The following is a 17,602-nucleotide window of genomic DNA, read 5'->3' as shown; positions in this document are numbered from 1 at the left end:
CAGAAACCGGTCTAGTTGGTCATAAGAACCTACACTAGTCTCTCCTACTATTAACAGTACACTCAATTCACCTAATAGGTGCAATTATGTTTCACCACGAGGAGCATGCTATAAGTTCATGTTCCTTGGGCCCTCCCTTAAAAATACTTTAGGTTCTTGGCGACTACGTTGCGTTAGATAGTGTGAAACCCCCTACACCCCGTTTCATTCAAATAATTATGATATACTTGCTAACTGTGCATTGATTTTCCCTGACAGTAATAGTCAGCACTATAGTACTGAGCCGTATCTAATTAATACGTGATGTCGCGTAGGCCTGGTAATTGCCTTAGTTTCAAATTTGGAATAAAAACGATCGCGTTTCAGGGAAGAGCAGCTGGATATATATTAGGCTTTTCTTTCACCAAGTTATGCCTATTAGGAATTTGAAGTACTCCCACATAAAAAAACGCAACTGATTTCCAAAAAGGGGGGGCCGGGGCCGGGTCGGCCCCCCCCTGGATCCGCCCCTGACTATATAGGTGTAATAATTTGCTGGGGGACGCTCGGCCCGTCCCCTGGCTATAGACCACATTGTCACCCCAACCGCGTCTTCACGCCCCGTGAAAAGTGGAAGCAGTGAGTGTGAGTACCGGTAAGCGTAACACAACTTCGTCTTAGGCCAATGACTTACCTCATTTCAGCTAGTTCTCCAACATCCCCTTACTTAGTGGCGGAGCGTCCATATATACAGTCAGGGGGCGGATACCGCCCCCCTGACGGACTCAAATGGACTGCTGGCTCCCTTTTTACTTTTTTTACTTATTCGCGATTATTGACTATTTTATTGCGCTCTCATATACCTATTGACATTTGTCATATTCTGTTGGTGTAATTTTCCGACAAAATGGCGACGACACCTATTTATTCTCCGTTTACCTGCAAATTAGCAAGGCCCGGAAAGGGTCATTTCCTGCAATCTAGGGAGTATCTTTACTCAAAAATTTTCTGTACGCTCCGCGCCAACCTGTGGTGGCGCTCCGCTTAGATAGTGTCGAAAGCGCCCCTACAGACCATTCTTGCCTCCCCCCGACCAATACCCCTAGCTCCGCCACTGCCCTTACTACACTCAAAAACGTCTTTGCGAGTACACTACGAGTAATAGCTACTCTCTTAAAACACCATCGAATATACAAATTACAATGTTTTTACAGACTTTTACGTGCAATCTGAGAAATTGCAGGCTTGAGACCCATATTTTAGGGCTAGGTATTCGCAGCATAAAACACTCGGGAAGTGCCGTTTCCGGCCATCTGGGGGTTTGAAAAAACCCAAAATTTTCTTCTACGCTCCCCGCCAACCGATGGTGGCGCTCCGCTTAGATAGTCTCCACACATTAGCCCCCCCCCCCCCAATCATTTTTCCGTTCCGCCGCGCCTGTCTCAGATGTTGCTCCATTTACACATACTGACTGAGTTAATAACTGTCCGCGGATGCCAAACCTGTGTTCGAGGCGATGCAGTAATATTGGTGGTTCACTGTTTCAAAAGCTGCACTCAAATCAAGTAACATCAGAATAACCACAGACCCTTGATCTGTTGATGTTAGAATGTCACTTTCAACACTTAGTAGGGCCGTCTCCGTGCTGTGGCATGAACGATACGCTGATTGGAAGGGTTCTAACATGTTGTTCGTAGAGAGATAGTTCTTTAATCGGTAACATTGTGTTCCAATTGGTTGTGAAATTGCTATCATTGTGACTGTGAGAATAAAAAGTGGATGTTGCCAAAGCACATGGTTTATGTGCCATCCTATTGTAAATGTGCATTTCACTGCAGTTGTTACCATTTTGTTTTTGACCCCCGCCCCCCGGGGTCACTAAGGTTGGACTACTGGGGGTACAGGCAAAAACCTTTGTCCCAATTACGCAATGTCTCGAATTTTTCAATCGTACAATCCTCAAACATCATGGACAGTAATACCACAATATGATATATTGGCCTATATATGAACTGTATTTCACAGAAACCGTTGAAATTTAGAAAGAAAATATTGAAATTTATAGAGACATCATAAATGTTGAGATATTGTCAAAATATCGAGATAAAACATCAGAATTTAGAGAATGATGGCTTCTTCGCGAGTTCCTGCTTGAAGGATGATCTAAAATACATACATACATACAAACAGACTTGAAGCATAATTTTGAGGTGGCCACCATTAACTTCTACAACTAGAATGTAAAATGCATTGAGTTGTCGATGACTTCAGTCCACTATACTTCTGCTTGTTATTACATGAACCAGAACTAGCTGTTACAATGGCCCGAACCACCATTTTGGCTCGGGTACCTCCATGGTTAAATACATCATGAAAGGCATTGAAGACTCGCTCCAAACCGCGTGCCGCCTCTGAAAAAAAGTTAACTTTCCGTTGCTTGCACGTGAAGTTTTCTTCTTGTCGCTGCAAAATGCAGACAGAAATGAAACGTGATACCTTGTTTTCTTTATCTGGAACTGAGATGTCCATCGCTGCTATGTACACTGTGTTGTGTGGATATTGACCGTAGCTGCATGTATTGACTGTACGCTAGTGTCTTATTACCGACGGTAGCAAGTAGTAGTAGTAAGTTGAGTCTCGTCTATCCGACATGCTCAGTGATTAACCTCCGCCACGTATCACGATCTTGTGCAAGGTTTATTGCTTCCTCGAAATTGTTAATGTTAATTACGTCCTTAAATTGCGACTTTATTTTTCCAAGCAAGGTAGTCATGGACATTCCTACTGGTTTAGCAGTATGTCCCAATTGGGAAGCATTAATGCTTCTCTTAAAGCAACCTTTGCTGGAGCGTCCTCCTGGAGTCTTGCTACATGACCGAAAAATCTCAATCTTCTATGTGCGACTATGGATGACCAAGGTGTTTGGTTGGTTTCATTGTAGAGCTCATCGTTTGATAACCAATTGATATCGGTCCATCTAATGTTGAGAATATTACGAAGTAGTCTCCTTTGAAAAGTGTCAATTTTGCGATCAAGATCCTTGGTTGTGCCCCACAGTTCGCAATTGTACAAAAAAATACTCTTTAATAAAGCCTCGAAAATCCTAAGCTTAATGTTTCGGCTTATGTTTTGGCTTTTGAAAATACTTGACAGTGTGTTGAAAGCACCGTTGGTTATACCAATTCTTCGGTCCCCAGCAAGCTTCCAACATATTTACACTTCTTCCAACGGTAGCAAGCTGTGTGTGTATTTTCTGGAATCGATGGTGATGACTAACACTTCTGTTACACCTCTTTCGAAACTAGGTCAGATTACCGGCATCAGACGTTTCTTTGTGCGCGAGTCTTCACTCCCTTTAATTGATTGAACGATATATAAACTCCTTTTCATGATATCACTGGAATCAGTTAACGATATAATTAGTTTAATGATATTATTAAATCGCGAGAAAGCGTAAATCAGCTTGACATACTGAACTAAAATAGTTTAGTGATAGAGACACCGGCGTATGCAATGGACCTGGGCTTGTGATGCAGTCTTCGCGGAACTACGCAAACACATGCATTTCAAGGCCCAAACTGCAAGAAAGTGTGTTCTGTCCATAGGTTCTGTCATGCTCAACTATCTGAGAATTTGGGATGACTGCCTCAACAACGATTGCCCGTGAATTTGCGAACAGCAAGATGTTGATGCAGTTTTCTCTTTCATTTATTGTGACATCAGTTATTTGTGGTTTATTCGTGATTATTGTACTGTATTGTCTGACTTTAAAGAAATTCAAATCAAAGTCTGAGGTTTCTAAAGTTTGGCATAACGTTACAGTTAATGGTCGCCCATCACGTAAAATTCGAAAGCAACGTAGCGTTAGGCATAAGAAGAAGATGGCATCTAGCGCTATTACTCAAGCCATGAAAACCTGTAAGTCAGAACCTATAACAGAAAATGAGCAGCCCACAAAATCAGCAAGCTCCACCAAAGCATTGAAGCGACATTCTCCTGAGGAATGTAAAGATGTTTTCAACAATCCTTCGAACAAGAAGCAATCTCCTAAAAAGTCAAAGGTGATTCGGGTAAGTGAAGCATGGAAGTTTTGGTATTCTTAAATGATTTGATAATTTTGAATGTAAGGGTAGGCCTAGATTGAACCTCGTGGGTATTCAGTGTATGAAAGCATGATTTCTGTAGCTTGAGCTTGTGATAGCTTGCTTCAGTAGAGACCTGCAAACCTTTGACTTACTGTACATAGGAGATTTACAATTTTCCATCCCGCATTGGAAAATATTTGGAAAGAAATAGGGAGAATTGGGCCAAATTCAGCAAGACCAAATAGCCATATAAAAAGAAACATGTTAGGGTTTAACATGTCGCCTCTGCAGTATAAAGGCCCGGTCACACTATACCGATTTTTAATCGGAATACTACATGTATCCGATTTTCCCAGAGGAATCGAAACAGCCTGTTTTTCATTCAGGTCTTCTAGCCACAGTGATAAATGACCTGATTTGCTATCTGTTGAGCCATTCTGAAGTGGAATAGCCCTCTCCTAACTTATAATATTGACTCTGTTTCCTTTTATCGGATAGCTATCCGATTTCTCTTCCGATTTTTATCGTTTTTCGATGTGACGTCACTTCAGAATGCAGTTCCAGAACCCCTCAGATTTGGAGTAGGTACATTCGAATATTCCACTGCATTCATTACATTCACTACCACAAACCTCACTCTTCGGCCTAAAATCGGAAAAATCAGACCGTATTCCGATAAAATATCGCTGTAGTGTGACCGGGCCTTTATACTACAGTATAGGGTCATACTAAAATGAATGATGAGCAACTGGCAATTGACTGTAAAAGCATTGAATAATAATATGCAAAAGGTATGGAAGCTGGTAAGAATCATGCCTGAGAATGTAGCAATAGTTGATTTCTCATAGTATAGATGGGAAGAGCCAACACAGTGCATGAGTACTAAGGAATAACAAAGAAAAACAATAACAGTAAATGGCATGGCAACTAATAGGGAGAATATAAGACAGCAGTTGGTAGGGAATGAAACGGCAAAGGAAATGGTGATTATTTCCATAGATGAAATGATATGGAGATTTACTGCAGTGAGTGTCTAAACTACTGGATGCTGAAATTGGAATTAGAATAATGCAGATAATTTTCCACCTGTTTTACACAGCTTGACTTTCAATAATTTGTTGTAATTGTTTATTCGTTTAAACTGTTGTTTAAATTGGCTAAGTTGAAACTGTTTAAATTGATAACTACCTCAGAGAACCTAACAGAAGATCGATTTAAATTAAGGACAGTATTTGAGTTGCACTGTGTGATTAAACAAAGACATGAAATATGTCCAAAATATTGGCATATATAGTTTAAACAGACCATCCAAGCAATCAAGGAAAATAAAGAAACTTCAGGCAAGGAATCCTGTTAAATGCTTTCCAATATTAAAAAAAAAAATGACCTGAAGTATAAAAAACGATAATAGGTGGTACACAATATCCATTCAATAAAACCGCACCACTTGTTTGAACAAACCAATGAAAGTTTATTAGCCTAGGTAATGCATATTCAGTAGGTCGAAACAACTAACAACTCATCGTTGATACCAGACAACACAACAAGTAAATATGTAGTCTACACATCGTATCCACGCACTACATGAATAAACAGTATGTGGGTCATTCCGTGGGCTATAAAAACATTGTCTTGTGAAATTAGGTGATTTGATATGGAATGACCCATAATGGCCTATTAGCAGATTGAGGTATTGTAAACTTGTGCTTAATATCCATACCCTACTGTGTTTATACAGTAGGCATGGCCTAACTATATGAGTGCATTTTTTCAAAAGAGCTTTATGAATTGTACAGCTTTTGTTAATCTTCACAGGTATTATCTGCACCTGTAGGGTCATTACTTGGTGCATTGAAAAACAGGAACAATGCCAGGTTTTAATTTCAAAATAATGAAAAACAAAGCCTGACGATGTGCCAATGTATTCTTTGTTCAAACACATAGTGCAAGTTTAAATCTAGAAAAGTATGTTATTTCATTTAATCAATGTTTTTTTTTGTAGGAAACTAAGGATTTTAACCATCCAGTTTACAAAAGCATTTCCTCACAAAATGGAGAGATAAACAGGATGACCCACCAGCAATTGATATCAACTTTGAAGCAATTTAATCTTGATTCCAGGTTGGTATATTGTATTACTGTACAGTATGTAGCAATTATTTTGTTTTCAGCTATGAAAGTCACTTGAACAGGACATTTATAGACTATAATAGCAACATAAGTTTGGTAGACTAGTAGCTCAGTTTGTTCTTCAACAGATTGATTGTAGAAATGTGCCATTGAAATTTATGGAGATGAGTGAAATATTAGATGAGTTCAAAGTTGCAGCCTCAGAACTAGTTAAACTGAATAAGCTATTTAAAGGTAACCTTTTTCTTTTCTACAGTGGATACCCTGACATTCTCAAGAAAAGGCTGAAGCTCTACTATATGGAATCTTCTCTGGGTAAAGCAGGACTGGATTCTCACCAAACTGCACAAAGTTTTGATTATCTCTGTGTCATCGACTTTGAAGCAACCTGTGAACGTCAAAACCCAGCTGATTACCTTCACGAGATCATTGAATTTCCCATTGTTCTAGTTAATACAAAAACAAGACTGGTGGTAAGAATAAATGGAACCCCTCACAACTTTAAAGTTTACTGTAGCTCAAAAGATGCATTCATAAATTTGCTTGCATGATGTTAGTTTGATTTTCAGATGAAATTCAGAGGATCTTAATAACTCTTACAGATGGTAGTGTTATTTGAGAAAGCAAGCTCAAAGAATGATCAAACACATGCAGTTATTAATCACAAAGACAGGATAATATTATCCAGAATAATGATGTACCATAAAATTAGACATTTAGTATGCAGGACAATTAATGCCAGTTAACTAATAGTGACCTAATTGTTGATGTTCGATCACAAGATTTATTTTGGGGAGTGCCGGTATTAGTTTTGTGATTGCATATTTGTAATCTACACATTCAAAAAGTTTTTGTTTTGTGTTTATTCTGAACTGTTTGTTTGATGCATTGGTTCGTTCGCTTTCGAACTTTATTTTTTAGAACATTACACTTCTTTGATGTTGTACAAAGTTAATTAAAGTTTATTTAGGTTTATTATTTTTATTTCCTCAGGAGGATACCTTGATGTTATTCTGTAAACCATTACTCAACCCAAAGCTGTCAGAATTTTGTACAAGTCTCACAAACATAACACAGGTGAGTGTATTGGTTTGGTAAGCCAGTTTGGTTGTTAAAGCTAGCCTATCCTATGTTATCCTATGTTTATGGTTTTTGATATGGTTGCATATTCAACTCAAAGTTAGCATGTGAAAGAATTATACAGTTTGTTTAATTTAGAGAGATCACTACACATGATTGATGCAGGTAGTACTGGTGTGTTATAATCTCCTGCTAGGTTCAAGTGGACTATGCAGACACATTTCCACTACACATATGATTAATGCAGGTAGTACTAGTGTGTTATAATCTCCTGTTAGGTTCAAGTGGACTATGCAGACACATTTCCACTACACATATGATTGATGCAGGTAGTACTAGTGTGTTATAATCTCCCGCTAGGTTCAAGTGGACTATGCAGACACATTTCCACTACACATATGATTGATGCAGGTAGTACTAGTGTGTTATAATCTCCCGCTAGGTTCAAGTGGACTATGCAGACACATTTCCACTACACATATGATTGATGCAGGTAGTACTAGTGTGTTATGATCTCCTGTTAGGTTCAAGTGGACTATGCAGAGTGCAGACACATTTGCACTACACATATGATTGATGCAGGTAGTACTAGTGTGTTATAATCTCCCGCTAGGTTCAAGTGGACTATGCAGACACATTTCCACTACACATATGATTGATGCAGGTAGTACTAGTGTGTTATGATCTCCTGTTAGGTTCAAGTGGACTATGCAGACACATTTGCACTACACATATGATTGATGCAGGTAGTACTAGTGTGTTATAATCTCCTGTTAGGTTCAAGTGGACTATGCAGACACATTTCCTGTTGTATTAGAGACGGTCAACCGGTGGATGAAACATAAAGAACTCGGGTCCAAATACAAGTTTGCCATTGTTACTGATGGGTGAGTTGAAATATTTGTCTTCTATTTGACAAAGATAATTTTTGTTTTACCTAAGTGTATAAAATCAATAAGATGTTTTTTCTTATATCTCTGAGAACATTTGATCAATAAAGTATCATTACATTTAACATTTTGCTTACTTGTTGAAGGACACAGAACCTATGCATTTATGCTGGTGTGTTTGTTTCAACCTTGTTGACATTAAGAAGAAAAGCATATCATCAGATTTGATATCCAAATGGTCTGTTCTGAGATATGAAGGCTTATTGCTTTGAATAGAGTTGAATGGTCAATTAAGTCCAAGTTTAAAAGCTTATAATGTGCAATTAATTCAAAGTTGGCAGACATCGTCCTTGTCGTGTGGAAACCCCACATTTAGTACAAAAAGCTAGATGGTTTTGTAGAGTTTGAAAAATTACTTCTGGTCAACATTGCTTCAAAGTTAAATAAAAATCAAATAACATGCATCATACATAGTATATAGGTCCCTTTGTTGATTTAGGTGAGGATATACATATTCAATACTTAACAGGACATTTTGTGTTGAATTTACCATCCAAAGAGCAGGTATCTAAGCATATGATCTGTTACTTGCATTCACCAAAATTGCACCATGAAATCATGCAAACAATAATGCCCCATTAAATTTATTTCTGTTTTTTTCAGACCTTGGGATATGAACTTGTTTCTGAGGGTGCAATGTAAACTAAGTAAACTCAAATTTCCATCTTATGCCAAAAACTGGATCAACCTTAGCAAAACATTTAGTAGCTTTTATAAAACCAGCAGAGTCAAGTTAGAACTCATGTTGAGAAACCTGGGCATGGAGTTTGAAGGCCAACCTCACAGAGGTATCGATGATGCAAAGAACATCGCTAGAATAGCTGTGAAGCTCATGGAGGATGGCTGTAACTTGGTCATCAATGATGCCTTGACATAAGAGAAGGACAACACTGGAACTGACAATTCAGATTATCTGCAGCAGCATTATGCTTTGATTTGTCATGAGCAGATTGCTGGACTGCAGACTCTCAATGATGCCTTGGAGGGAGAGAAGCAAAATGTGAGACTGAAAGGAGAAAAGTTCATATCAGAGTCATGAGAGCAAATCCCCAGGAAACAGACATTTTAAATTAAATTCTATGAACCTCTGCTGACTTTTACTTTTTACTCTTCAGATTTCACTTTATAAATGGTTTTGTTGACTTCCGCTCTGCTTAACTTTAACTTGAAAGATGATATATTACTGTTTCCAACCTTGTTTTGATGGATGTCTTAATTGATAATTTGGTAGAAACGTATATGAAAGCAAAGTAAGCATGTTCCTCATGAGTTTGAAATACATTGTACCAATAATAGATGCATTAGTTAGGTTCTACTTCAAACTGAAATCTTTTGTAAGGAGGACCAATGAACAAACAGCTATTAACTTAGCTATAGCAAGACATTGATCTTTCTAACTTGGTTTTCAAGATACAGTACTCACTTTTAAGATGCGTAGATGTTTCCAATACTTTGAGGAAATTTTTTATGATTTAAGATTCTTAATCTAAGCTAAATGCCATTTCACAAATGCTAATTACTGTATAAATATCCTTTGGATACAAATAAAAGAAGATGAAACCAAGATCAAAATTGTAATAAAATTCAACTTTACGGTTGCCTACCTCTCCATAGTTCACAGAATGCTTCTTTATGCAACTTTCGTTAATTTGATGATACTGTTGATGCAACATTCTTTTAAATGTTTAAGGTATCAAAGATCATTGTATACAGCTGCACAATCTTTTTGCCCCCATATTGACCAGTTGTTCATAATTACTGTTGAAGGGTTTTAAACCATATTTTCTTTGGTAAGTTGAGTTTTATCAACTACAATAGCTCTCTGCACCCATTGATTCTGTTTGCTTAAAGGCATTAAAGACTCACCCCAAACGGTTAACTTTCCGTTGCTTGCAAATGACGTTTTCTTCTTGTTGCTACAAAATGCAGACAGTAATGAAACGGGATACCTTGTTATCTTTTATTTAGACCTGAGATGTCCATCGCTGCTATGTACACTGTATTGTGGGTATTGCCCTTAGCTGTATATATTGACTGTACACTAGTGTCTACTTACTGACGGTAGCAACCTGTGTGTGTATAGATAGATGGATGGATGGATGGATGGATGGATGGATGGATGGATGGATGGATGGATGGATGGATGGATGGATGGATGGATGGATGGATAGATTGATTCTTTATTCAATCAATGAGCAATAAAATTACACATCGAAAATTAAAACATTTTCTGGGATCGATGGTGGTGTCTAACACTTCTGTTACACCTCATTCGAAACTAGGTCAGATTACCGGCATGAGACGTTTCTTTGAGAGCGAGTCTTCACACCCTTTAAAGGCGTATTCTGTTGACAGATAGATTAACATTCACCATGAAGACAAATATATAAAACAAATTCTAGTTTTCATCAAATGCAAAAAGAATCTAAGTGATATGGTGATGGTGTGTAATGTTCTAGTTTTGTCTGTGTGAAACCATGATATCTCAAAAAGTACATCTAGCTTGAACTTTTAATGTAGTATGTAGTTTCATTATTAGCTCAAATGTCACTAGAGACACAGTTCTTGGACAAACTTCATACCAATTATGTAGGTCCAGCTTAGTAAACAAACTGTTATTGATGTCAGAGGTCATTTGAGCAATAGGTTTGAATACCACAATGCTATTCAGCTTGCATGAAGTTTTATTTTTTGTGGAGTTTAAATACATCACTTCAAGGTTTTCTTTGTGGAGGTCAATGATCATTTGATAACGTCTGCAGTGAAAGAGCTTGAAAATGATACTCAATACAAAGTTAATCTGGAATGAACTGTAATCTTAGCTGGTGGATGCAATCAGCATTGATCAAAACTCAAATATTAGTATATGAAACCTGATGAGCTATCTTTAGGTGTGAAGTTTCTTCTGTTGATAAATTCAGCTCACCATGTTGTTGCCAATTCCCTTGTAATTTTTTGTTTATGAGGAATTGGTTTTTATCTACTTAACATCTCTTTAAAATATGTCATAACTCAACTTAAAAGCCTTTCAATTTATACTTCATAACCATACATCAGAATAAAAAGCACAAAGCAATAGTTTGAAGTCAAATTGTACTTTATTTACAGTTACTCAGTTTGTGTGTATACACGTACACTATGTACTTTATTAACAGTTGTGTGTATACACGTACACCAGGAAGATGAAGAAATCTATTTACAAGCACTACTACATAGTATAGACCTTTTAACTTGACAGTGAGATATTAAAGATTGATTATTAAGAAGTTGTAGATATATCTGGAGATTCTAATATCTTAGTGGTTATAAATATTTAAGATCTTGTGTATAACTCTACTACTCTAGTATATTCAAAATAATATAAAACGGTTAGCAAACTGCTTATCCACTAGAGAGCCTGTGTAAGAGAATGTGTAAAAGTAAGTTGGCCTGATGTTTCAATCCTAGCAGGATCTTCTTCAGAGGCTAGTATATTGTAACCTGTTGATATCCATAGATGGAGTAAATTATCCCAATATGATCTAACCACCACAACATAAAAGATGTTCAATCTCACAATCTCAATGGCAGCTTTAAATGCTCAGAAAGAAGGTAATGCAATTGCGCACAATGTTAAACGTTCATTACTTAAGTAAGAAATATCACTTCCTGTAATATACTTTAAATGAGCATTGATAATTTTTATTAAACTAAGCACAATGATTGGTTGGAATGACTGTTATTGATCATCTCTTTGACAAATCATATTCAATGCTGCTATTATACTATTTTTCAGTTTGCAGAGAGTTCCAACTTTTTGTGAGAACTTAGACATGTTTCTGTTAACACTCTTTTTTTCTGAAATAAGCATATTCTTAACAAAGTTCAATTTATTAATCTTTTAACTCCAATAAGTGATACAAATGTCCTAGTTAATGTAATTAAATAAGTAGACATCCTTAATGATTTGCAACTTAGAGGTTCAAAGCATTTATAACTAAATAAACTGGCCTTTCTTGATTAAAAGTCAAAATTTCATCTTCATTTCAGGTTTTGTGGAAACATTTGCTGCAGTTGCACATCTGAATTAATATCTTGAAATAAATTGATTCATGTTTCACCTATACCAACTAGAATATTTCATCACATTCTTTCTAGTAAAAGCAGAGTAAAATGTTACATGGAAAGACATGGTGTTGACAACAAGAAACACTCATGTACCTATGTTTCTGTTCTTCTCCTATGTAGTGTTATTACATGGATAATCTTAATGCCACAAATTAAAGTACTTTTTGCCCACATTAACATAAACTTAACAAAGTGCAGTCATGACGGCACAGCTTCCTTCATCCCCTGGTTAGTCATGAAATGTAATTAGTAAGAAAAAAACAATGGATGTTGAATAACAAATAGGAAACAGTAGTAGAATCCAAGATCATGGTCACTATAAACAGATTATCCATGTATGTATACAGGTATAGTATAGTAGTAACCATCTATCCTCTGCTATCTTCATACCATCATGGTTAGTTAGGCATAGACATGTATGTGTTTTAGATCCTCCTGCAAGCAGGAACTCGCGAAGAAGCCATCATTGGCTTATCAAAGCCGCAAGCTGACCAAAGTCAGTCTCTTAGATTCATATTTAACGTCCATGATTATGAATTGTCAACAACTCTGTAACATGACGACATACATTAATCTTGGAGTGACTCGAACCGGGGACCTTACGATTGGAAGGCACCGGCGTTAACCACATGTTGCATTCACAGAATACAACCCAGGTTTATGCATCAAATATTACTTTGCTAATACAAAACTCATTTTTGGAGAGACTATTTGTAGCTAGTTGATCAAGTCATCACTAAATGTAATATACAGAACTGGTGTCATCTGATCAATGTGTGGTCAGATTAGACCAAAGATGATCTTTCATAGTACATCCTATAGATGGTTAGCATAACAACTTTCTTTTGTAAAAACACAAGTCTATTCTCATAAACAAAAAGTAAAACAATGGTGACAGGTAACATCAATCCCTTTGTGGTTCCCTATTATGTAACTTCAGTAAAACATTCCCATTGTTATTTAGGAATGGCCATTCTTACTATTGCTGGAATAAGACCCATAAAGAAATCCATACATGTGCAAGACATCCCCAAACATTCACATACTATAAATTTAAGTTACTGTCCCCAGATCATTACAAGTGTTCCTAGAGTCTAACATGGTACTTGTTTAATTGCTCTGAATAATTGAAATTTCAACTGTTTGACCTTTCGTGCATTAAATTACTGCTTAAACGTCAACTACAAACATAAAACTCATTCACACTTACTGGCGTACAGGTAATGACAACCCAGATCAATGAATAATTTAACAGCATGTAGTTTACATTCAAACCATAAAATCATTAATAACAAGACCTCCAGTTACTTTGAAATACTTTGGCCTTGCATTTCTATATTGGACAATATACTTGTTCAGGAGGGAGGTATTACCAAAACGTGGGCATTTGACCTTTAAAACAGCCAAACACTGAGAATCCCTTATTAATCAATCCACTCTTTAAATGTACAGTTTGCATAGTTTGAAATGACACATGTTAAGGTTTCCCACATAAACTTGTGAGTATAAAACAAATAAAATTGCAGAATGATGTAATATATGAATGCTTACATCTGGCTTGCTGTGGTCAAAATTATGCTTGATGTGGACAGACAGAAACAGCCAAATTGACATAAATAATTAGAGTGAAAAAGCAGCTACAGATCCACCTACAATCAGGCATAAATATCTTTCATCTTGTAACACTTTGTTCATCTACAATCAGGGATAAATATCTTTCATCTTGTTACACTTTGTTCATCTACAATCAGGCATAAACAACTTTCATATTGTTACACTTTGTACATCTACAATCAGGCATTAATATCTTTCATCTTGTTACACTTTGTACATCTACAATCAGGCATTAATATCTTTCATCTTGTTACACTTTGTTCATCTACAATCAGGCATAAATATTGTTCATCTTGTTACACTTTGTACATCTACAATCAGGCATTAATATCTTTCATCTTGTTACACTTTGTACATCTACAATCAGGCATAAACAACTTTCATATTGTTACACTTTGTACATCTACAATCAGGCATTAATATCTTTCATCTTGTTACACTTTGTTCATCTACAATCAGGCATTAATATCTTTCATCTTGTTACACTTTGTACATCTTCAATCAGGCATTAATATCTTTCATCTTGTTACACTTTGTTCATCTACAATCAGGCATTAATATCTTTCATCTTGTTACACTTTGTACATCTACAATCAGGCATTAATATCTTTCATCTTGTTACACTTTGTACATCTACAATCAGGCATTAATATCTTTCATCTTGTTACACTTTGTTCATCTACAATCAGGCATAAACAACTTTCATATTGTTACACTTTGTTTATCTACAATCAGGCATAAATATCTTTCATCTTGTTACACTTTGTTCATCTACAATCAGGCATTAATATCTTTCATCTTGTTACACTTTGTTCATCTTCAATCAGGCATTAATATCTTTCATCTTGTTACACTTTGTTCATCTACAATCAGGCATAAATCTCTTTCATCTTGTTACACTTTGTACATCTACAATCAGGCATTAATATCTTTCATCTTGTTACACTTTGTTCATCTACAATCAGGCATAAATATTGTTCATCTTGTTACACTTTGTTCATCTACAATCAGGCATAAACATCTTTCATCTTGTAACACTTTGTTCATCTACAATCAGGCATAAACAACTTTCATATTGTTACACTTTGTTCATCTACAATCAGGCATAAACAACTTTCATATTGTTACACTTTGTTCATCTACAATCAGGCATAAACAACTTTCATATTGTTACACTTTGTTTATCTACAATCAGGCATAAATATCTTTCATCTTGTTACACTTTGTTCATCTACAATCAGGCATAAACATCTTTCATCTTGTAACACTTTGTTCATCTACAATCAGGCATAAACATCTTTCATATTGTTACACTTTGTTCATCTACAATCAGGCATAAACATCTTTAATCTTGTAACACTTTGTTCATCTACAATCAGGCATAAACAACTTTCATATTGTTACACTTTGTTTATCTACAATCAGGCATAAATATCTTTCATCTTGTTACACTTTGTTCACCTCACTAGTTCTGCTGTTTTATTGCTTAACGTTGTTGCTGCTTCAAATCTCACCATCAAGTCAAGGTTTCTTTTTAGCGAACAAATTATTCCAAATCGCTTCTCATTACACACATTTCCTCATAGTTTTGTACTGGTACATAGATTGTACATAGGTTGAAGTAAATATCAAGACTGCTGCAAGTGACTTTGTCACAGAGCCAACAAGGTGTCACATTTCTTAACGGTGACTGCTTTGCCAGAACTATTTGAAGACTTCTTCTTAGTTTGTTATTTACCTTTCAAACTTAACCAGAAAACCAGTTGGCTTTGTGATTCCTTGCCTTATAATTTCAAATAACTATCTGACTAATGTAAAGCAAGTTAGTTAAATTTTGTCCAAGAATTAAGTGAGAACCAGACAATATCACATATTTCCAGTCCTTATTTGTAGCACTCCCTTGTGGGCATTAACCATTCAAGGATTTTACAGTACAGACTTTTTATTCCAAAATGTTTCAAATCCAGAAAGAACAGTCCTCCTATTTGACATATAGACAAATAGATGTATTAATAAAATCAGCTCTGCCACTTTGCAACCATCACTTTAATAATTGTTATTAATGAGAGCTTTACGTGACATTGTTTATACACTGTGAATTATTTTCACAATTTAGCCAAAGCAAAAGTCATCTAGTATAAATCAAAATGATCAATTTTCCCACCATTTGAATGGACCCCTAGAAGCTCAGAGGGTAAAAACCAATAAGGGCCTGCTGAGTCTTCAAGTGAGTGTGTTTATCAACAGATTGCAGCAGAGTTTATTCCTGAATGTCTTTGTTTTGTTGAAGACTTATTGAGCCCCTTCACTAAACTGAACTGAATTTCACCAAACTATATTCACCAAAAGAAAATCATTGCATTGGAGAATTCACAGGTTAATTGTAGCTTAAATTTGTAGTTATCATGTTTAAAAGGTTTTCAGACTTTGCCACACCTGCTGATCTCATTTAACCTTTGACCTCCACCAATTTCGATAGGGCTCTTGCACTCACCGAGCTGAATCTACAAACTAAATACAAAGTTCAAGAAAGATGTACTTCTTGAGTTACCGTGTGTACAAGATTTTATTATTATTATATCATTGGATAGGGCTGATATTATTATTATATTTTTTATTTTTTATATAGCACTTTATACCAGTGATAGGTCTCAAAGCGCTTTACAGATATTATATTACCTCTGGTCAATGATAATCTGTCCCAGCGACAATCCCTCCAGGCGGCAGCAGTTATATACTGCACCCAATGACAAGTTACCTCACAGGTACCCATTAAACCCACCCCTGGGTGGAGGGAGGCAAGTGAGATAGAGCATCTTGCCCAAGGACACAACGTAATGAACTAGGCAGGAATCGAACCAGCAATCCTTGGATCACAAGTCCGACGCCTTAGCCAATTGGCCACCACGCTCTGACTGGATAGGGCTGGAAGTTGGAGTTTGAATTGATAGGTACAAGAACACATGCTCACATCGTACAACAGAATGGATGTATTGTAGATATAAGTCAGGTCATAATGAATGGTCATTCCTTACAAAATAGTAGACTACCGTATAGGTAGTTCACTCAAGTCCAAAGCCCTCTGCATTAGATATGGCCACAGTTAATTTCTGCTTCAGCTGTCGTCTACTTCGATAAGGAGGCAAGATAAGTTGATTGAAACATGTATGGGACATTGGAAGCCTGAAAGACATAAGAAAAACCAACAAAGAAAATGAACCAAACACAAAGCTGAAAAGATTATTAACCCTAATTTGGAACCTCAGAAGTTAGATATGACAACTTCTGAAATTCATCTGAATGGGTTTGCTATATCAGATGTTATTCCTATCAATTAATGGATGTGGTGTTTAATCTGACTGTATTATAATTAATTATTTACATTCACATGTAACCATAAAATCCACTGGGTCTGTGATTTCTTGCTGCCATGTTAAATGACAATATTTAATGGGAGCGAAGACTCGCGCACAAAGAAACGTCTGATGCCGGTAATCTGACCTAGTTTCGAATGAGGCGTAACAAAAGTGTTAAACACCACCATCGATCCCAGAAAATACACACACAGTTTGCTACTGTCGGTAATTAAACACTAGTGTACAGTCAGTGCATACAGCTGCGGTCAATACCCACAGCACAGTGTACATAGCAGCGATG

General features: G+C 36.4%; 2 protein-coding genes across 5 annotated transcripts in view; one reads left to right on the top strand and one right to left on the bottom strand.

The window, feature by feature from the left end:
- The first annotated feature begins 3,256 nt into the window (after positions 1-3,256).
- On the top strand, positions 3,257-11,302 carry LOC139967276 (3'-5' exoribonuclease 1-like). The gene is made up of 6 exons (XM_071970891.1): positions 3,257-4,049; positions 6,067-6,185; positions 6,451-6,667; positions 7,188-7,271; positions 8,052-8,161; positions 8,828-11,302. Exons 1-6 carry the CDS (start codon positions 3,618-3,620, stop codon positions 9,099-9,101), a joined length of 1,236 nt encoding a protein of 411 aa, XP_071826992.1. The 5' UTR covers positions 3,257-3,617; the 3' UTR covers positions 9,102-11,302.
- A 1-nt stretch (position 11,303) lies between these two features.
- The window catches only part of LOC139967275 (probable E3 ubiquitin-protein ligase HECTD2), a 35,019-nt gene continuing 28,720 nt past the window's right edge, over positions 11,304-17,602 (bottom strand). For all 4 annotated transcript variants that reach the window (XM_071970890.1, XM_071970889.1, XM_071970887.1 and 1 more), the window contains exon 19: positions 11,304-17,128. In XM_071970890.1, coding sequence (XP_071826991.1) covers positions 17,008-17,128 — 121 coding nt within the window. In that variant the 3' untranslated portion in view covers positions 11,304-17,007. The remainder of the gene's footprint in view (positions 17,129-17,602) is intronic.

Source organism: Apostichopus japonicus, chromosome 5, assembly GCF_037975245.1.
Source record: "Apostichopus japonicus isolate 1M-3 chromosome 5, ASM3797524v1, whole genome shotgun sequence".
NCBI lineage: Eukaryota > Metazoa > Echinodermata > Holothuroidea > Aspidochirotida > Stichopodidae > Apostichopus > Apostichopus japonicus.
Note: the sequence above shows the minus strand (reverse complement) of the source record. Positions and strands in the feature narration are given on the sequence as shown.